This window comes from Pelodiscus sinensis, chromosome 5, assembly GCF_049634645.1.
Source record: "Pelodiscus sinensis isolate JC-2024 chromosome 5, ASM4963464v1, whole genome shotgun sequence".
Classification (NCBI taxonomy): Eukaryota; Metazoa; Chordata; order Testudines; family Trionychidae; genus Pelodiscus; species Pelodiscus sinensis.
The window spans coordinates 112,867,408-112,889,618 of NC_134715.1; the positions used below are offsets into that span (position 1 = coordinate 112,867,408).

Genomic DNA, 22,211 nt, shown 5'->3' on the forward strand with positions numbered 1-22,211 from the left:
TAACCACAAACCAACATTTTTAAAGAGTGCTCAGCGTTGACCTAATTGCTCCAATCAAAGACACAAAGTTTTACCCTAGACACCAGTGGCAACAGTGTATCTATTGAGTGCATTTGAATAGCCTATGCTCTGTGTCCAATGGGTGGATTGTGAGGATGCGTGTTATATACGCCACTGGTACTTTTTGACCAAGGAGCAGGGGATTGGTATGGTTATCACCTCAGATATGAGTGGCTAACATAGGAGCACTGATGTGGCTTTCAAGCTAGCAGAATCAATCAAGACTAAAATACAAAACTAATAAATAACAAAAGTAAACTATCATGAGTTGCATTTAGTATGGTTTCTAGTAAAAGCATAGGTGTCCTTGCAGGAAAGTAAGTTTTACTAATGCATGTAAATAAAGTATTCATTTATGTTGTTTGATTGTTATTTTGACAGCCACATGACTTATAAAAGGGTAACAGATACCAAAACTACTTTTATATACTTAACTTTTCTGGTGGTTGCTATTTTGACCTTCAATACAGTTGCAAATAAAATTTGCATAGCAAACTGATTTAAAAAAAATCCAGAGATTTGAAGTAGCTATAGGAAAAATCCTGTCCAATGCCATACATATATTAAATGGCTTTTTCAATAAAATATACAGCATACAAATATTAAAAATATCTATGAAGCCAGTCCTCCTCCTTTCTCCCCCCCCCCAATTTTATTTACAACTTCTTAAATCTGGAATCCCTAAGGTGTTTAAACTTTTGCTGTTCAAAGACCCTATTACAGGAAATAGACACATGACACAAACAAGTGAACAAGCAGCTGATTACCACATCTCCTTTGTGAAAACTGGTGAGGACACCTGCAGACAACTAAATGCAAGTATGGTTTCAGATACTACTGTGATATTAGGAAATGCAACACGAGACACACATCAAATTGTTCTTCATTCCAGATAGTAATCCAACTGTTACCAGGCCCTTTCCTGTAGGTATGTTTGTTTCAACTTAATATACCCTCAGTAGCCAGGATTATTACAGATAAAATGTTATCCAAAACACATCTGATGTAATAGCTCGTCAGCTCTGCTTCTTATGTGCAAACTACAAAAAAATTCTGTGAAGTCAGATTCATGGTCCCTTAAGAAATGCAATTTCAGCATTTCCTCAGATTCACTGGTTTAATTTAAGCCTTTCGCAGAGAGTGTGAGAATGGGGGGGGGGGGGGGGGGGGGGGGGGTAAGCATGTTGGAAGAGGAAAACTATTGAGCCATCTAATAGTTGTATGGCATTTTTAATTCTTATAAATTGAGCCACTAAGCTTCTTTCACAACCCCCACCAAGGCAGGCCTCAAGGTACGCCCATGCAGCTTATAGCCAACCTTGGATACTAATGCAATAGAGCCAGGCTCCTTCCCTTCCATGGGAGCATGGAACAAAGCTTCATGTTCATAGGGATCAAACTTGGCTCCAACAGGATTCAGTTTGAGCAGGCCATGTTTTTTGAATACTTTTTGAATCTGCATTTCTGTCATGACAAGACCATCATACAGGTTCTTCAGATGAGGGTTTTCTTCCTTGAGCGCCTCTTTTGGAACACTCTCAGTTGCTTTTTCCAAAATGTCAGCAACTTCTAATAAGTCCTTGCAGAAGCTCTGAATCCCTATAATGAGATGAACAGCCATAAATCACAAGCAAAATCAAATTAATACTTGTTAAGGGAGATAGTTAAATTTATATTAAAAAAACCCAATGTGCTAGGAGTGCTACACAGCACTTCTGCCTTTGAATTGTAGCAACAGCCAGATGGGCTCTTGCTTCATTTCAAAGTGGAAGCACCCTTATTGACTAATCAATGGAAATTCCTACTAAGCACTAGGGATGTGAAGGACTAGTCTATCAGCAAGGGGTGGAGGGAGAGAGAGAAGAGAGGGTATTTCAAAGCAGCAGCACTGCGTGCCAGACCCCAGACTCCATGCAGCGCTGCTGCTTTGAAACGCTGCTGTGGGAACCCATGGGCAGGGCTGGATTACCCAATAGGCAGACTAAGCATGTGCTCAGGGCACCAGCAAAGCAGGGGCACAAAAAAAAATTTACAGTATAGTATTGTTTTTATTTTGAATTACATGGGGGGCCACAACCATAATCTTTTCAGTGCTTAGGGCCTCTAAAGGTCTTAATCCGGCCCTGCCTGTGGGGTCTCTCCTGCTGACCCCGGGCTCCATGCGGCCTGCTGCTTTGAAACACCATAGGAAGCCTGACTTCGGGCTCCTGTGGCAACACCACATGGAGCCCAGGATCAGCATGGAGTCCCCAGCTGACCTCAGGCTCCATGTGGCACTTTGACCTTTAAAGTGTAGCAACAGGGCGTTTCCACCTTTGACTAGTCAATGCAAAATGCATCAACTATTCAATTAGTCAATTACCCGCAATTTAACATCCCTACTAAGCACCATACTAAGAAGGATGCTTGTGAGGAGTGAATTTCAAATTAATGTATTCATATGCTCATGGAAATTGTAAAACAGTTCTGAGTGGTGTTGAACTTCACTAAGGGTACGTCTAGACTACAGGCTTCTGTCGACAGAAGGCGTTATGCCTTGTAAAATGAGGTTTACCAGCGTCGACAAAACTGCTGAGTTCTGTCGACGTTATGTCGACAGAACTCAGCGGTAGTGTGGACGCAGGTATAGTTTTGTCGACAAAAGTCCACTTTTGTCGACAAAACCCTGTAGTCTAGACACACCCCAAGTCTGCTTCTTTTTAATATTTAATTAACTGGCCATGTTGTTTTTAGGCTTTAACTGAGGAGTTAAACTAATGTTACCCTAATAGCTCATACTGATATATTTTATCAACAGTAAGTTAGGAAAGAAGATGAAATAATTATGGATACGCATCATGTAGGATCAGATCCAAAAAGGAACTTAAAACCCAGATTTAGGCACCACTGTAATCCACAAGATCTCTGCTTGGCTGTCCCTTAAGTTGGTAGATGACTAAAATCCACACTGTGTCTCCGAAATGCCTACACTCTAGCATGATCTACCTAGATGGCATAACATTAAAAGACACTGAGCACTATTAGCACTCTGAAGTTGGTGTTACCTCCATGTGCTCAGCACTCTGAAAAATCTATTTACTTTAACATATTAATAAGAAAGCAAGTAGTTGAATACTACTGGTTTCAGATCTCTTGTACTCAAATTTAAGTTGAAAGGGGGTGGAAAGGAACCTAGGAAAAAGGAAGAGAATTCAGGCTGTCATTGCTCATTAAAAATGCTGTCATATGGGTAGAAATCGGGTAAATATTGCATTTTGTTAATATCAGCAGAACTGACTTAAATGGGGCCTGCATGTTTTATAGTCTTGCCTTAATCCTTGTATTTATGCATGTCAGTATGAAAGAAGCTATTTGCATATGTATTTTCATGTATATGCAACCACACTTAAGTTGAGGCCTTCTGCATGTGCTGAGAGTATCACTGTGGCCCCTGGGACTTTCAAAGTTGAGCTACATCTTTCCTAGTAGAAGCAACATTTCATTGCACTCTGGTAAATACTTTCCTTGTGAAATCTGTATAATAATGCCACAATACATTCAACAAATGCAGATCCAATCATGAAGATTATATATCATGTCCGTGTACAAGTGCCATTATAACTCATTTACTTATAAGTTTCTGGAAAATTTTGTAGTCATCAAGCAATTGAGTGAATCTAAATCTAATGCTTCTAGAACTCATAGGCTACATCTACACTGGCATGATTTTCCGGAAATGCTTTTAACGGAAAAGTTTTCCGTTAAAAGCATTTGTGGAAAAGAGCGTCTAGATTGGCACGGACGCTTTTCCGCAAAAGCACTTTTTGCGGAAAAGCGTCCGTGCCAATCTAGATGCACTTTTGCGCAAAAAAAGCCCGATCGCCATTTTCACGATTGGGGCTTTTTTGCGCAAAACAAATCTGAGCTGTCTACACTGGCCTTTTTGCGCAAAAGGACTTTTGCCCATATGGGAGCAGCATAGTATTTCCGCAAGAAGCACTGATTTCTTACATGAGATCGTCAGTGTTCTTGCGGAAATTCAAGCGGCCAGTGTAGACAGCTAGCAAGTTTTTCTGCAAAAGCAGCTGCTTTTGTGGAAAAATTTGCCAGTCGAGACACAGCCATAAAGTTTTACACCCATCCAGTGAAATCATAATGATGCTGAAGCATCTCAAATCACTTTAAATTTATATCAGGACACTGTCTAACATTTCATGCTCTCAGCAACACATTGTAACAAGGATTTGCAAAATATTTGGGAGTTCCAAATGACAGGCTTTGTGAGCAAGTGGCAACATCCGCTCTGAATTTCCAAGCTGTGGCTTTCAAGTTAGTACTACAGTATCTCAATACAACACAGGCACACAAAGTTTCCACCCACCATATAACTTTGCTTCTTCTACCAATTTCTGGCTTCTTTGCCTCAAGTTTTCTGTATCTGCCAGAGCTCGCTTGTACTTGTCCTGGGGAAGAAGATAAAGCATATTTGCAGAAGATATCCCAATGCAGCCAGTATACTGCATGCCAATAATTTAAACCAAGGCTCTCATTTTATTAATTTCATTACAAAGGCACAGTTTAACAAGCTAGGCCCTGTGGTTTATTATGTTATTAAAAGTTACATTAAACTCCAAACTATTTGTTCTAAGCACTTGAAATGAGTGTACGAAGACTGATCCTTATGTCTTTGTGATGTAGGCATGTATTAGCTTCATTTGACAGATGGAAAAAAACGGGGAGGGAGGAAATCAGTACTGCTGTGTTCACTCTTTTGCCCACAATTAGTTTTTTGTTGTTGATATTTTAAGGGGACTTGGGGAAAGGAGGAGATATAAGGCAGTGGCATGGGAAGAACAGATGTGCTTCCACTCTGTCAGGCCTAACTCCATTGAGGTATTTAAGGCTCCCAAATGTCAGTTAGCCAATTAAACAGGATTTTACATACCTACTCTGCAGAACACATTCATATGTTAATCATCGCTCATGCCACTGCTATTGATATCAATATAAGCACCTCTCTCAGATTTAATTCTATAAATAATAATAATAATAATAATAATAATAAAAAAGCTTAAAATTCCAGGATTACTAAAAGAGAAAAAGACAGGCCAAGGAGAATCAATTTGAGTAAAGAAAGTAGCTTACAGTCCCAGGCCTCAGTGATGAGTATTACTCCCCACATTTTTCTAGATTGAAACTGAAGCCCAGAGAATCTATGAGCAGATTGTTCCCAGCAAAAAGAACATGTATTAATAATGGACTAAACTTTTAAAGGGAAGAGTCCAATTAGTGTAATCCAAACCTGTAATATTTCATTCATGATCTAACTGCTACATATTCTTATCCAGCTTGTTTACAGCTTGTGTAGCTGGAACTTCATACTTTGCCTAAGGTATGCTGGCTGATCAAAAGACCCTTACTGTAATTTCTTTTAATTGCTCTTCAAGTTTGGCTTTCTCTTCAATTAATATCTTCTCAGGAGAGTTCAGTTCAGCCTTTGGCTCATTCTGGCTCTGACTCTGGTCATCTTCTAAATTCTGTCCAGTGCTTTTCTGTTGTGTTGCTATGCAAAGCAACCGTGGAGAAGTGCTAAAGCAAACATACAGCATTAGTCAGCTACTCATCATAGGAAATATTAATGGTTTTTGGACATACTGGACACTTGATTTGCCTTGCGAAGACCAGGACTTTAACAGCATTCAAAAAAGAATCAGATAAATTCATGGAGGTTAGGTCCATCAATGGCTATTAGCTAGCATGGGTGCGAATGGTGTCCCTAGCGAATGGTGTCTGTTTGTCAGAGGCAGGAAATGGATGACAGGAGAGGGATCACATGATGATTCCCTGTTCTGTTCACTCCCTCTGGGGCATCTGGCACTGGCCACTGTTGGAAGACAGGATACTGGACTAGCTGGACCTTGGTCTGACCCAGTTTGGCTGTTCTTATGTTGAACACATATAGAAGAAACTGCCATCCTAAAGCCTGAAAAATTATTTGTGAAGTAACAAAGGCTACACTCCTGCAAGCCACTGTTCACATTAGGGATGTTCGATATCGGTTAATAATCGGTTACTCAACTATTCTATAATCCCTTGGGGAAGGGGCAGGGCTGGCAGCCACCCACTATATCAGAGGCAGCAGCACGGGGTGCCAGGTGGGAGCTAGTCCACAAGCGGAGGCAATTTAAAAACCAGCTCCCTCCGTGGACCAGCTGCCTGTCGCCCTGTGCTTCTGAGAGAGGCAGCAGCAGATCCTTTCTGGGGATGGGGCGGGGTCCAACACAAGCCAGAACTGTGGTGGGCTGCCTGCTCAGCCAGCTCTTAATACACTTGAAAATGCAGAGCTGAAACTGGGGTAGGTCACGGACCCAGTTTGAGCTAGAACTGAGCCGGGCACAAGAGCGTCCATGGCAGTGTGGACACTCTCTTGAGCAAGAAAGCTCTGATGGCCATTTTAGCTATAGGGGTTTCTTGCACAAGAGAGTGTCCACACTTGTCCATCCACACTGCCTTCTTGCGCAAGAGGGCTTATTCCTCGTGGGGAGAGGAATAGCTCTTGCACAAGAAGCCTTCTGTTCCAATGCTCTACTGTAAATTTACTTGAGCAAGAATGCACACAGTGTAGACACGCATGTAGTGTAGATGCACCGCAAGTTTTTGCGCAAGAATAACCATTCTTGCACAAAAAGCCTGCAGTGTAGATGCAGCCCATGGCTATGTCTAGATTTTCCGCAAATGCTTTTAAAGTTTTTACGTTAAAAGCATTTGCGAAAAAGAGCGTCTAGATTGGCACGGACGCTTTTCCACAAAAGCACTTTTTGCGGAAAAGCATCCGTGCCAATCTAGACGCGGTTTTGCGCAAAAAAACCCCTGATCGCCATTTTCACGATTGGGGCTTTTTTGCGCAAAACAATACCGCGTTCTCTACACTGGCCCTCTTGCGCAAAAGCATTTGCGCAAGAGGGCTTTTGCCCGAATGGTAGCAGCATATCATTTCTGCAAGAACACTGAGAATCTTACATGGGATCGTCAGTGTTCTTGCAGAAATTCAAGCGTAGACAGCTGGCAAGTTTTTCCGCAAAAGCAACTGCTTTTGCGGAAAAACTTGCCAGTCTAGATGCAGCTCATATGTTTAGAACACCTCCTTCTTACTCTGCCTCAAAATTAATAACACTGGTATACAATTTTTTAGAAGTTGTCTGCTTCAGAGATAATAAATAGCACATTTTATGTATTTTGATGTGCTGAATTCAAATATGGCAATTAAAACAACTGATTGGCTACTGTTTCCAAGATATTTAAGTTTTTACATTTTACGTCTATGTATATTGTGTAGATAGTTTTAATCATCAATTGTAAACCTAGGTCTTTTCATGTGTTTATAGTTGCTTTACATGATAATATTTCACCTGTCCTGTTTATGTAACACTTTAAAAATCAGGAAAAGGGTTACATAAATAAAATTTATTATGAAACAAAAGGCAAAAAACTATTATGTACATAGTTTAGCCCTATTCAGTGTCTACTTGGCGCTTCTTGGCTTGTCTCTTGTATTCATTAAATGGAGCATCTCTTGTCACTGTCCAGCAATAGTCTGCAAGCATTGATGGGCTCCATTTGCCCTGATAGCGTTTCTCCATTGTTGCAATGTCCTGGTGAAATCGCTCGCCGTGCTCGTCGCTCACTGCTCTGCAGTTTGTGGGAAAAAAAAAAATCTAGATAAGAGTGCAAAAAATGTATCTTTAGTGACATGTTGCAACCAAGGCTTTTGCATGCCTTGAGGAGGTTTTTCACCAACCTGTAGTTGTCTGCCTTGTTGTTTCTGAAAAAAGTTTATTGCCACTAATTGGAAGGCTTTCCATGTCGTCTTTTCCTTGCCACGCAGTACATGGTCAAATGCATCCTCTCGAAGAAGTTCACGAATCTGAGGACCAACAAAGACACCTTCCTTTATTTTAGCTTCACTTAACCTTGGAAATTTTCCACGGAGGTACTTGAAAGCTGCTTGTATTTTGTCCATGGCCTTGACAAACTTCTTCGTCAGACCCAGCTTGATGCGTAAGGGTGGTAACAAAATCTTCCTTGATTCAACAAGTGGTGGATTCTGAACACTTTTCCTCCCAGGCTCCAATGACTGTCGCAGTAGCTAATCTATCTTGATGTAGTGGGAATCTCTTGCACGACTATCCCATTCGCAGAGAAAACAGTAGTACTCTGTGTATCCAGCCTGCAGACCAAGCAAGAGAGCAACAACCTTCAAATCGCCACAAAGCTGCCACTGATGTTGGTCATAGTTTATGCACCTCAAAAGTTGTTTCATGTTGTCATAGGTTTCCTTCATATGGACTGCATAGAATCATAGAATCATAGGACTGGAAGGGACATCGAGAGGTCATCGAGTCCAGCCCCCCGCCCTCAAGGCAGGACCAAGCTCCGTCTACACCATCCCTGACAGATGTCTATCTAACCTGTTCTTAAATATCTCCAGAGAGGGAGATTCCACCACCTCCCTTGGCAATTTATTCCAATATTTGACCACCCTGACAGTTAGGAATTTTTTCCTAATGTCCAATCTAAACCTCCCCTGCTGCACTTTAAGCCCATTACTCCTTGTCCTGTCCTCAGAAACCAAGAGGAACAAATTTTCTCCTTCCTCCTTGTGACACCCTTTTAGATATTTGAAAACCGCTATCATGTCCCCCCTTAATCTTCTTTTTTCCAAACTAAAGCCCAGTTCATGAAGCCTGGCTTCATAGGTCATGTTCTCTAAACCTTTAATCATTCTTGTCGCTCTTCTCTGTACCCTTTCCAATTTCTCCACATCTTTCTTGAAATGTGGCACCCAGAACTGGACACAGTACTAATCTGAGGCCTAACTAGTGCAGAGTAGAGCGGCAGAATGACTTCACGAGTTTTGCTTACAACACACCTGTTGATACAACCTAGAATCATATTTGCTTTTTTTGCAACAGCATCACACTGTTGACTCATATTCAACTTGTGGTCCACTATGACCCCTAGATCCCTTTCCGCCATGCTCCTTCCTAGACAGTCGCTTCCCATCTTGTATGTATGGAACTGATTGTTCCTTCCTAAGTGGAGCACTTCGCATTTCTCTTTATTAAACCTCATCCTGTTTACCTCTGACCATTTCTCTAACTTGCTAAGGTCATTTTGAATTATGTCCCTATCCTCCAAAGAAGTTGCAACCCCACCCAGTTTGGTATCATCTGCAAACTTAATAAGCGTACCCTCTATCCCAATATCTACATCATTGATGAAGATATTGAACAGTACGGGTCCCAAAACAGACCCATGCGGAACTCCACTTGTTATCCCTTTCCAGCAGGATTTAGAACCGTTAACAACAACTCTCTGACTACGGTTATCCAGCCAATTATGCACCCACCTTATCGTGGCCCTATCTAAGTTATATTTGCCTAGTTTATCAATAAGAATATCATGCGAGACCGTATCAAATGCCTTACTAAAGTCTAGGTATATGACATCCACCGCTTCTCCCTTATCCACAAGGCTCGTTATCCTATCAAAGAAAGTTATCAGATTAGTTTGGCATGACTTGTTCTTCACAAACCCATGCTGGCTATTCCCTATCATTTTATTACCTTCCAAGTGTTTGCATATGATTTCCTTAATTACCTGCTCCATTATCTTCCCTGGGACAGACGTTAAACTGACCGGTCTGTAGTTTCCTGGGTTGTTCTTATTCCCCTTTTTATAGATGGGCACAATATTTGCCCTTTTCCAGTCTTCTGGAATCTCCCCTGTCTGCCATGATTTTTCAAAGATCATAGCTAAAGGCTCAGATACCTCCTCTATCAGCTCCTTGAGTATCCTGGGATGCATTTCATCAGGACCTGGTGACTTGCTGACATCTAACTTTCCTAAGTGATTTTTAACTTGTTCTTTGTGTATCCTATCTTCTAAACTTACCCTCTCTCTGCTTGTATTCACTACGTTAGGCACACCTCCAGACTTCTCGGTGAAGACCAAAACAAAGAAATCATTGAGCATCTCCACCATTTCCATCTCCGCATGACCAACTGGAATTGATGGCAAAACATTGCCATTATGCAGCAAAACAGCTTTAAGACTCGTCTTCGATGAATCAATGAACAGTCTCCATTCATCTGGATCGTGAACGATGTTGAGGGCTGCCATTGCACCATCGATGTTGTTGCAGGCTACAAGAACACCTTCCATGAAGAAGAATGGGACAAGATCCTTTTGACGGTCACAGAACATGGAAACCCTAACATCACCTGCCAGGAGATTCCACTGCTGTAGTCTGGAGCCCAACAGCTCTGCCTTACTCTTGGGTAGTTCCAAATCCCTGACAAGGTCATTCAGTTTACCTTGTGTTATGAGGTGTGGTTCAGAGGAGGAGGATGGGAGAAAATGTGGGTCCTGTGACATTGATGGTTCAGGACCAGAAGTTTCATCCTCTTCCTTGTCTGACTCAAGTGAGAATGATTCTGGTGCATCAGGAACCGGCAGTCCTTCTCCGTGGGGTACTGGGGGTATAGCTGATGGAATGTTTGGATAATGCACAATCCACTTTTTTCTTCTTTGACACACCTTTCCCAACTGGAGGCACCATGCAGAAGTAACAATTGCTGGTATGATCTGTTGGCTCTCTCCAAATCATTGGCACTGCAAAAGGCATAGATTTCCTTTTCCTGTTCAACCACCAGCGAAGATTTGTTGCGCAAGTGTTGCAGGATATGTGTGGGGCCCACCTCTTGTCCTGATCTCCAGTTTTGCAGCCAAAATAAAGTTGATAGGCTTTCTTAACCATCGTGGTTATACTGCGCTTTTGTGATGCAAAAGTCACTTCACCACAAACATAGCAGAAGTTATCTGCACTGTTCACACAAGTACGAGGCGTCTCTGCTCACTTTGGCTAAACAGAAATGTGTCCCTTTGCAAAATCAAACACTGACAAATGAGAGAGTACGACACTGTATGATTTCTAGAGCTGATATAGGGCAATTTGTTCAGCAGAGTGATGTAAGCTTCGTTATGATTGCATCATCCATGACTTCTAGGAATAACATGATGCAATTCATATCATGTATGATGCAATACCAGCTTCAGATTGCATCATTCATTGTTTTGACTAAAAAGCAAGTACTGTCCAAACCCAGTCAGATTTATTCATAGATCTAGTCAAAGATGTATTTTAGTCATTTCTGGTTTAAATTGAGATTCCTTTCCTTTATAACTCACTTAATCCTCCGCCATTCGCAAGTCAAGGGTTATATATACTGACCCAATAGCATATCTTGAAAACTAGAGCCAATCAACAATTTTAAGCATCATTTTCTTTCTCAGTGACCCAGAATTAGTAAAGTTTGACTACATTTATTTCAGAAGCATTGTGGCTATAGAGCAGTGATAACTTAAAAACTAAAAGCCTTATTTAGATGTCTTAATAAATATAGATGCAGCTGATTAACCTGAGTTTGAGTTATCTGAGTCTCTTCATGCCAACCTGTGATCTCTTTTAGGAAATGAAGCATCCTTGTTCCAGATCAGGCCTGCACAGCTTGGAAAGCGGCAAGAGCCATATTACTCCAAAGAAAACAGCTGCGGGCCGCAAATAGGGTTGCCAGATGCTCTCCCAAAAAATACCAAACACGCGGACTAAAAATGTTTGTCAAGGGGAACCCCCCTCCCCCCCCCATGTGTTGGGCATACAAAAAAAGCCTCACACCATCCGGCTTCAGCACGCAACCACAGGAGGCGCCATCAGGCTTCCGTCCAGTGTGCAGCTGGACAGAGCGTGCAAATACCGGACTGTCCGGTACAAAACCAGACTCCTGGCAACCCTAGCCGCAAGGGTAGGTTTGGGGGGGTGGGGTGAAACTTTATTAAGAATTTTTTAATTAAATCAGGGCTGCACAACATACTGCTCCCAATGCCCTTACCCTCTCCTCTCCCAGCATCACCTTGTCCCCCCCTCCCACTGACACCTCCCCTCCTGCCCTTTTCCTCATTGTTTCCAGTTGGCCCTGGGGCATGTGTCTCTCCTGCATCCTGTCCCTTGGTGCCTCCCGTTTCTCCTGACCTGCCCCCATCCCCTCAGCACAAGCCCCTTCCCCTCCCCTACCTGGCTTTTGCCTTCCGGTTTGCGGGGCTGCAGGAGCCTTTTTTAATCCGGCGGTTGCCAGCTGTGACATCACGACGCCACATCACGCCAGCATCCTGGAGTCCGCCAGCGTCCTGCCTTCTAGCTCGCGCCCCACCTCCTCATGCCAGAGCTGCACGCAGGCAGCCCAGCGGCAAGAATCACTGCACTTCCCCCTCCCCGGTGGTGCTCCGCTCCTCTGCCTGGCCAGCTGATCGGATGGGGCCACACCGTGTGTAGTTGTCACAGGCTACACAGTGAGCCCCTGCGGGCCACATGCAAAATGTTGTGCAGGCCTGTTCTACATACCCACAGCTGAATAACAGTAACTACTAAGTAAATATATTGCTTAGCTTGCTTTGTCTACCTGACCAACTGGTTCAGAAATGTATCCAAACTGCATGAGCTGTGAAACATGACATGCAGTCATGTCAAGACAGCACAGCAGCAAACTGGGTTTAGCTACTGTTTATTTTACTTTCACAGGAGATTTCTCCCTGCTGTTACATGACTCATGTAAGTTGGGCAATAGCAAGGTTTTCTATTGAAGCATTTAAAATGCCTCTGAGCTGGAGATCAAGCACTGTATTACACACAATCCTGTAGCCTCTATAGTACCAGTGAAAAGCGTGGCCACTAGAACTTCAGAGTTTTGTGCAGCTCCCTGCGGGACACTTCTCACATGATTTCCCTCACATGCACTGCCTGCCTCCCAATAAGCGGGTCATGCTTGAACCTTGCCCACCCATGGGGAGGATTTGTTTTTGCTCTTGATGGCAAAGAGACAAGCCACCATGGAGCTGCACAACGCCGTCCCCTCAAGCCAACCTTGCCTTCCCTGGAGTCAGCGCGGGACTCCCCATCTCTGGCGGGCCCAGAACTTTTTACGCCCCGCTCGGGCCCTGCCAGGGAGCCACCCCTTGTCCCTTCCCCGGGAGCCTCTCTCGGCCACGGGAAAGAGGGGCCGAGCCCTGGGGAGGGACGCGGTGGTGCGGGCAGCGGCCCTGCTGTGGGCGGGGCTTCCCCACCGCCGTGCCTATAAAGCCCAGGTCGGGCGCGAAGCCGCAGCTCGGAGAGCCGGGCCTACGGGCTCGCAGGCGGGGACCCCTGGGGGGCCGGGGAAGCGCCCCCCGCAGGAACGACGGCGGGGCCAGCACCACCCCCCAAGCCCCGCCCGCCCGCCCGCCCGCCCGCCCGGAGCGCAGCGGAGTCGCAGCCCCGCCCTTACCGTGGCGGGCAGCTCAGCAGCGGGTAGCACCGCGGCCTCAGCAGCAGCCGCACGCACCGAGCCGCCGCCGCCATGGCTCCCTCCGCGCTGAGTGCGCGCGGCTCGCTCTGCGCCGAATGCCCTGGGGGTCACGGCCGAGCCGCGGCCCAATCAGCGGGCCAGGCACCCCGCCTGGCCCGGGAGTGACGGGACCGTGCTCCAATCAGCTGGGGCGGCCTCCTCTGGGGGCGGGGCCTGCCCCCTCCCTGGCTCTTAGCACGCTTGCGGGAGAAGAAGTTGAAAGGTCGCAGACGACTCTGGGTAGCCTTCGCTCAGGGGCGGGCCCGCTGGTGAGCGATGGGCGTGGTCACCGGGGAAGGGGGCGGGGCCTATGGGGAGGTGAGGGAAGGGCTGGCTTTGCCCTCTTCCTGCACTGCTGGGCTCAGGCCCTTCAGGGCTCCCTGGGGAAAGGGACTCAAAGCCCCTAGGCTGGCCTAAGGCAGGGCTTTGGTCTCCCCTCCCCTTGCCTCATCCAGGTCTGTCTGTGGTGCGGGAACCTCCTGTGGTTCTCTCTGCCCCAGAGTTGCCCCAGCTTAAAAAGCCAAGTAGGCTAGTGGAGTGCATTGGGAGCGAGGAGCTTTGCTAGGCTAGCTGTGGTGTATATAGGGTAGCATAGCTACAGGCAGCAATGAAAGGCTCTGGCAGTGGGGAAACTGATGCAGCTTTTCCCCAAGGCCCGTGTCTTTCTCAGGGTAGGTCAGACAGTGGGAGGCTACATTGTTAATAATAGCACCAGTCACTACATTGTTGCTTGGGTGTATCTAGATCTGTGTAAGGAACACACCCTAAAGTTCTAGTGTGTTTAAACACTTCATTTTACCCATGCTGCTACATATACCAGTGCTAAGTGGGTGTGTAGTGTACAGGTTACCATAAATACAGACATAATCTAATTTGCTATGTAAAATTGTATCTAGGTAAGGTATATCCTTTTTTTCTCCCAGTGTCCCTGTACTTCCATTTTGGTTATCTGGTCTTAGGAAATATAGTGCTTAGTTTGAATGTATAGATACAGAGAGATGAGAACTGAAGACTTTATCTGGTTAGACCGAGATTTAGCATTAGTTATCATGCTGGTCATTTAAGATAAGTCTGACCTCTAAAGCTACTAACTTATGAAAACTAGTCCATCTTTACTTTATTGTAATTACTGGCCTCTCTAGGGCAGCGATTCTTTGTTCTCCTGACCCTGATTGAGATTGCTGTGATATAAATGTAACCCACCCTTACAAAGTGTGACATAAAGCCATTCTATATAAGTGTAGGCTATTTAAATAACAATACAGTGAGAAAAGGTAGTGGGATAGTCAGAATATGGGATAATTAGAACATTTGGTGTGGAAGTTGGTCAGTTCCTCCCCTTTATTTTATTTTGAAATTTAAGAATAGGGACAGGCAAGTAAAGTCATGACCCAGTTCAGACAATATATGAGAAACAATGTTTCTGTGAAACAGCTGGCAATGCATCAATAATTAATGTTCTACTCTGTTCCATGTATAGCATTGCATAATTCATTAGGTTTAAGTACAATCCTATGGCTGTAGCTGCAGACCAAACCCTAATATATGCACAACTGTCATCTAGAATCTATGCTTTTATTTAAGAATATTAAAGTTTCTTTTCCATTTGTTCCACATATGAGTCTCCAAATGTGAACAGCATAAACACATGGGCTGTGTCTACATTGTGCCACTTATTCCGGAAAATCAGCCGCTTTTCCAGAATAAGCTGTGAGCTGTCTACACTGGCCCTTGAATTTCCGGAAAAGCAACGATGCTCTACTGTACAAAATCAGCCGCTATTCCGGAAAAACTATTCTGCTCCCGCTCGGGCATAAGCCTTATTCCGGAACACTGTTCCGGAAAAGGGCCAGTGTAGACAGCCCAGTAGTCTTTTCCGGAAAAAAGCCCCGATCGCGAAAATGGCGATCGGGGCTCTTTTCCGGAAAAGCGCATCTACATTGGCCACAGATGCTTTTCCAGAAAAAGGGCTTTTCCGGAAAAGCAGCCTGCCAATGTAGATGCTCCTTTTCCGGAAAACCTGAAAACGGAAAAGTATTCTGTTTTAAGCATTTCTGGAAATTCATGCCAGTGTAGACACAGCCATGCTGTATTTGCCTGAATATGTGATCAGGCTATAAAATATTTTGTGTGAACTGCCCTTGTTAATTTAAAGGGATATTTGTGATGCTATAGTTGATAATTATCTGTTATAATTTCAATAGAAACATCATGCTTATGTGCATCTCAAACCAGTTCCCATACCTTCACTGAAGCTAAAAGCTCCATATATCATAATGTTGCTACCTGACAATGTCTTGCTTCATTTGTGGACTGTCCATACAAAATCTGAAGCAACCTGAAAACTTAGAAGCAGTAAAAAAAAAAAAAAAAAAGGATAATAAACTAAATGTATTATCCAATTAAATATAAGAAATACCACGGAGAGAACATTCAATAAAAAGAACCTTCCCTAATAATTCATCTGAAGCAGACTGGAAATGCTGCTGCAACTATACCAGAGTGATGTAGAATCTCGCAGCCTTAATGCACAACTTTTAGGTCATGCATGCTGTAGAGCTCACAGTCTTAAGCATATATTTCTTAGTAGTGGTTGCCTTTCTCTGAAGCATTGCTTCTTGGCTGCTTCAGGAAGCAGCATATATAACTTACAAGACAAATGGCCTTGTGATATGCAATCAATCATATGTTAGAACATAAGAACAGCTGTACTGGTTCAGACCAAAGGGTCCATCTAGCCCAGTATCCTGTCTGCCAATAGTGGCCTATCGTATATTTGTAGAACAATGAATATAGCAAATGCATCTTTATTAGCACTGTCCCCTAGTTATGTGAAAGTGGGGCTTTTGTTAGCATGTAACACTATGGAAGATTCTTGGTAATCCCAATAACTGTACTAATTGTAGTGGCAACAGACATTGTAATTTCCACTTTTAACATCAGAATTAGCAACGTGCATTGGGGGAGTTTCATTACTAGCATGAAAAACAATGATTTTTGTGTTATTACATTGTTGCTTTCAAAAATATTGTTGAATTTCTTTTGTTCTTACCAATACTTAACAAAAACATTGTAGATTCTGACAAAAATAATAACACTGTGTAGCAGGATTGTGCATGGGGAGAACGAGTGGAGAAGGTCATAAAAGGAGATGCATGCAGAAGGGTTAGAAGATACGAGAATCTGAACAAGGAGTGGAGATTCAATATCTGACCTCTTCAATATCTGGCTGGAGAGACTACCAGTCTGTTTTTAAAAATTCAGATAGTAGTCTATCCTCCTCATTCTTTGTGCATGTCATCTTTCCCTAATCCTTAATGCCTTCTGCATGGATCTTCCTGTTTAGCCCTTCTCTGCTCATTCCCTCTGGTCCTCATGCAGTACTATTACTACCTCTGAAAATGGCAATTGCTATGATTGTTAGAAAAAAGAAGTTTATAGGATTGAGCTGAGCTGAGCTGGGCTGGGCTGAGTAGCCTCTTAGTAGTAAGTGTGACTAGTTATCGAGAAATGCATATTAGATTAAATATTTCCAATGTGAATATGATTCTTTTCTGCCCTTTAGAATTCATTAATCCGAGTATAGAAACTTTCTGCAAGTAAACAATCTTAAGGCAAATGAAGATTTGGAAAGGTCCCTGCTTTCTGAAAGTGAGGTTTGTTGGGATTTTCAACTTTAACAGCTGCCAAGAAAATACTCAACTAGAATAGCATAGGTGTTGGTGCATCAAGAATGAGGAGTATGTGCAGAGCACTGTCTTTTTGCATTATGACTTACTGAGCAAAGCTCATGTTCCAGTTAAAAGAACATTATTATTTGTATTGAGATAACACTTAGAAACCTCAGCTGAATTTGGAGCCTCATTATGCAAAACACTCATAATAAGAAAGTTCTACTTCCAAAATGCTTAATTTCAGACTTAAAATATGGTGAGAATGTATTCACTCTCATTCTTAAAATACTGCAGATTGCATTGTTTTGGTTATAGTGCCACCTGGTGAGTTTATTTTATATGTGCAAATAAGAGGGCCAATAATCATTTGCTGAACTGTTCTATGTAGTGACAGTTGACTAGCTTGTACAACTGTGTTATTGACTAGTTCTCATGGTGTCAAAGCTGGGCATTCCTTTGCCCAACACATAAATACCTTATTTGCATAATGCATAGCACTGTTCAGCCATACTTTTTGTTAGTTGTCATTCAAAATCCCAAGTGTTGAGAGATGATAAACAGATTCATGCAGTATTTTGCCCAAGAGGTGGAAGAAATTATTCTGCTATTTGCATGGGCTAATGGTCTGAATATGGGATACAAAGCTGGAAATCCCAGAGTACTAATCCCAGCTCTGCTAATGAGACTCCCTCCGTGGCCCATGTCAGTCACTTAAACTCTCTACCTAAGTTTCCCAGTCCATGACTATGTTCTAGTCTTAAATCATGATCATAAGTTGACATCTCAAATGTGTGGAATAAAAAGCCAATTTCTTTTCCCCCCTTTGGGTCTATTAAAATGTTTCACCTCAAGAACTTTGAAATACTTCATTTATATTTCAACCTTTTTTCTTCAGCTTTATTCCAGTCTACACTTAGATTTCAAAATAAAAGTTGCTTGAAACAGGAAAAGTGGTCATTTTCTAAATGAAAAATTCTAAACAAAACATCTTCACAATTTCAAAACTTTCTCAACAATTTTTCAGGATTGGGAAGTTTTGTCAAATACCATACCTGTTTCAGTTTTGACAAATTGATTAAAAAATAATTGAAAATCGTAACTAGTTCTAGTTCCTGTATCTGTGATGTAGAGCCTTCCCAATAGATCTGTGAAAGTTAATATTTTGTATGGTAATCTGAAGTGTCAGATAAGCAGTAAGTCTTTTCTGATTTATTTGGTAGTAAAGCGCTTTGGGGATGAAAAATACTGTATGTTTTTCTTGATAATCTCTGCTTTGGTGTGAAGCTAAATTTCAAATTCTTTTTATGTCAGTGAAGAGACATAGTAATAGTTCTGTCTCTTAAGGCTAAGGTTCAGTCCATTGGTATTCAACAGGCAAGTAGAATACAGTACTATTACATTCTGTTACAAATGTGAACCATAACTGTGTTAACTATGCATTAAGAGTAGAAGAGAGCAAATGTGACACTTCCTTGTATTCTCTCCTGTGATCAGGTATTTGTAGGTAATTTTAATAAAAAATTGAAGGGAAAAAGACAAAAGTGAAAAACAAAAATATCTTGTATATTAGTGCTTACCCTTTTTAACCAGTTATATGGATATATAAAATGAACTTCGTTTTTTAAAAAGTTATCCCATCTGCAAGAGTGTTACTGAACAAATTACCAAAAAAAAAGACAAAATTGTTACTTCTATCTGTGCTCTTTAGAAAATGTCTCTGACAAGACCATTTGCCCATAATATACTTTATTGTATCCCAAAGAGCATTATAGATGGAAAAAAATTAAGAGTACCTGTCTTTGAATATAATAAATTATGTCCCCTATATGCCCCCTAAAAAGACTATCGAGGTTGAGAGTCACATACACCATTGATCCACTGCAGATAAAGGCAATAAATGGGCCTACAACCTGTTGGTGCTCGGTTCGGTTCAGTAAAATGTCGGGAGTCCCAGAGGGTACTCGGTTCGGTTCAGTAAAATGTCGGGAGTCCCAGAGGCTTAAGGCCAAATACCCAGTGAAAACATCGAATGATGGCAAAACAACAAGTTTTAACAAAGAAGGAATGATTTATTAAACCGAACAACTTAAAATGAGCAGTTACCCAATATTTGCCACAAAACAATTGAACCACAACAGTTTTTAAAACTCTACCTAAGTTACAGCTAAGTCAAATATATACACGTTTCAAAAACTGTTTCTTTAAACACACTGACAATAGCAAAGGTAAAAGTTACAACTGAGCAATATATTTTCTAACCTGTCTCTCTTAAACCACTTAACAACAGTGAGGGTACTTAGGAACTCAGCAACAACAACACTACAAAGACATACAAGGAATCGGAGCATACTCCGAGATTCGTACACCCCTTTTTAGATTTGGTGGGTGGGAGGTGGCCTTTGGGTGATCAGTCCTAAGCCAGACTCAGATTCTGTCTTCCAATATTCTGGAGTCCTCCCCGAGCTTAGGGCTCAGGGCTTTTTATGTTATTGCCTATTACAATATTTGGTATTGTTTGTGCTCTGGGAGTGGCATGGGTGTGGTCTGGGTGCAGTGTGATGCCCATATATGGTGTTGAGTGTGGGGACTCTGGCAAGCTCCATTTTATTGGTAGATAAGCCTTGTTGCTATCCATGTGACTGGTGAGGTTGCTGAGGTAGATCTCAGCTATGTGCGAGTGAGGCCTGGCCAAGAGAACCCATACTTGACACAACCCAGTGCTTAAACTGGGGAATTTTGAACCAGCTGCAATAAGAAGTGGAGGGTATGGAGTAGTCATACTCCCTTAATTTGGACGTTGTTAAAGTAATGAATCTGACCATTCAAAATTTACAATTTTTATGAAAACCTTCCAAGAAACAAATTGAAATATTTTCTTTCTACTCTCTATGTATGTTTGACAGAGACTATGTGGAATAATTTGCCATTTTTGAGTTTTAAAAGATGACAGTTTGCTCCAAATTCCCATAGCTTTTGTTAGCTTCAGTGCCCAGAGTCAGCAGGTTATGTGCTCTAAGGTTATGTCTACACTGGGGGCTCGTCTACACTGGCCCCTTTTCCGGAAGGGGCATGTTAATTTCAGCTATCGTAGTAGGGAAATCCGCGGGGGATTTAAATATCCCCCGCGGCATTTAAATAAAAATGTCCGCCGCTTTTTTCCGGCTTTTAGAAAAGCCGGAAAAGAGCGTCTACACTGGCCCCGATCCTCCGGAAAAAGCGCCCTTTTCCGGAGGCTCTTATTCCTACTTTTTCCGGAAAAAAGCGGCGGACATTTTTATTTAAATGCCGCGGGGGATATTTAAATCTCCCGCGGATTTCCCTGCTACGATAGCGGAAATTAACATGCCCCTTCTGGAAAAGGGGCCAGTGTAGACGTAGCCTGGAGGTATTTGTCGTCAGAGAGGATGCAAATGAAGCACTCATTAGTATTTGTCACTATGTCATTTGCATATCTCCGCCGATGCTTTTTGCACAAGAGGTTTTTGCACAAAAAAAGCAGTGTAGACGGGTCCGTTTTGCACAAAAAACCCCCAACCCTTTTGTACAAGATCCTGTATCCCTCCTTTTTTGAGGTATAAGGGATCTTGCTTCATTAGCATACTCTCTGCTGACATACCTGCCATGTACACGTAGCGTAACAATCTTGTTTCTTGTAGAATGTTTTCTGTCTCTCAGAAATCAGAAATTATAGGCATGGGGCTGAGAAGAGAGCTAATCCAAGAGAGCAGTTTATGGAAGCATGCTTTCTATTGCTGCAGTGGATTGAGAAGAAATCCTGCCCCACAGCAACACACCAGAGAAAATGTATTATAATATTCCTTTGAGTCATCTGGTATCACAAAGATTTGCAAATCTAGCAGACTGTTATGGTTTGTTCTCGTCACTCTCATGCTATTATGGACAGTCATGGATGTCCTGTAACATTCATGAAGATATAAAAATTGAATAACTCTGACAGTCAAAGCATCATCTATCTTGGCTCAAAGAGAAGTTGCTAGTTACAGATCAGACTGAGGCTGTTCCTCAGCAATTGAACAATTTTCTGTTGTGCTGCTGTGGCTTTTTGCCTTGGTACAAGACTAATTTATTGACTCTGGAACAGGAGGTTTCAAATCAGTTGAGGGTCTCATCAACTGACTGTTTTTCTTAAAAAGAAGTTTATTTTCTTTCCTAGAACTGTAGATAGGAGTGGAGGTCACAGGTTTCATCTGGGAGATTCTGATGGGCTTTTAGTGTTTTGTTTTTACTCTTATTTATATAGGCAGAATGTTGTATTTCAAATTGTAGGTGGCTGTCAAAGTGCAGTGATCTTGTCTCCAGGTTGACATGCAAAGAGTGATATTTGAACAGTGATATTCAAGACTTACAGTACTACTTACAGAATTCATAATATTCTTCTCCTTTTTTCCTCCTTAAGGGTCTACAGATTGATAGATAATTGTAGGCTAATTCCTTGCCCTTATGTACTAGTACAACTCCCATACCGTATTTTCTGGCGTATAAGACGACTTTTTATGCTAAAAAACATCCCCCAGAAATCGGGGGTCGTCTTATACGCCAGGGCTTCTCTCGCCCCAGAGGACACAGACTGCGGGACCTTGTGGTCCCGCCGCCCATGTACTCCGGGGCGAGAAAAGCTGCTCCGCGTCTCCCTGGTCTGCATACCAGGAAGATGCGGAGCAAAGCCGTGGAGGGGCTTGGGCAGCGGTGCAGCCCAGGCGCGACGCGGCTGTCCCGCTGCCGTCCTCAGAGGCTTTGCTCCCAGTGTCCCTGGTCTGCTGGAGACGGTCCCCAGCGGACCAGAGGCACCGGGAGCAAAGCCGAAGCGGCGGCGGGATACCGCGCTTCTGAGGCTTTGTTCTGGCAAAGCCTCAGAGGCACGGGACTCCACCACGGCTGTGGCTTTGCTCCCGGTGCCTCTGGTCTGCTGGAGATGGTCCCCAGCAGACCAGGGGCACCGGGAGCAAAGCCGCAGCCGTGGCGGGGTCCCGCGCCTCTGAGGCTTTGCCAGAGCAAAGCCTCAGAAGCGCGGCAACCCGCAGCCGCTTCGGCTTTGCTC

At 43.1% G+C, this 22,211-nt stretch overlaps 2 protein-coding genes across 2 annotated transcripts in view; one reads left to right on the forward strand and one right to left on the reverse strand.

Annotated features, from left to right (window-relative positions):
• Positions 1-925: 925 nt before the first annotated feature.
• Positions 926-13,576, reverse strand: GRPEL1 (GrpE like 1, mitochondrial). Its single transcript, XM_075930792.1, has 4 exons — positions 13,419-13,576; positions 5,460-5,628; positions 4,421-4,502; positions 926-1,659 (listed from the first exon to the last, which is right to left on the reverse strand). The coding sequence occupies exons 1-4, from the start codon at positions 13,490-13,492 to the stop codon at positions 1,313-1,315; spliced, it is 672 nt and encodes a 223-aa protein (XP_075786907.1). The 5' UTR covers positions 13,493-13,576; the 3' UTR covers positions 926-1,312.
• An 8-nt stretch (positions 13,577-13,584) lies between these two features.
• Positions 13,585-22,211, forward strand: part of SORCS2 (sortilin related VPS10 domain containing receptor 2) — a 929,896-nt gene continuing 921,269 nt past the window's right edge. Inside the window, exon 1 of the mRNA XM_075930787.1 lies at positions 13,585-13,747. The gene's annotated coding sequence lies outside the window, so the exon portion shown is untranslated. The remainder of the gene's footprint in view (positions 13,748-22,211) is intronic.

Coding starts and splice junctions, on each gene's coding strand:
- GRPEL1 (XM_075930792.1), bottom strand. CDS start 13,492: ATGGCGGCGGCGGCTCGGTGCGTGCGGCTGCTGCTGAGGCCGCGGTGC. Junction 5,629..13,418: donor CTGCTGAGCTGCCCGCCACG/GTAAGGGCGGGG, acceptor TGTTTGCTTTAG/CACTTCTCCACGGTTGCTTT. Junction 1,660..4,420: donor AGAAGAAGCAAAGTTATATG/GTGGGTGGAAAC, acceptor ATCTCATTATAG/GGATTCAGAGCTTCTGCAAG.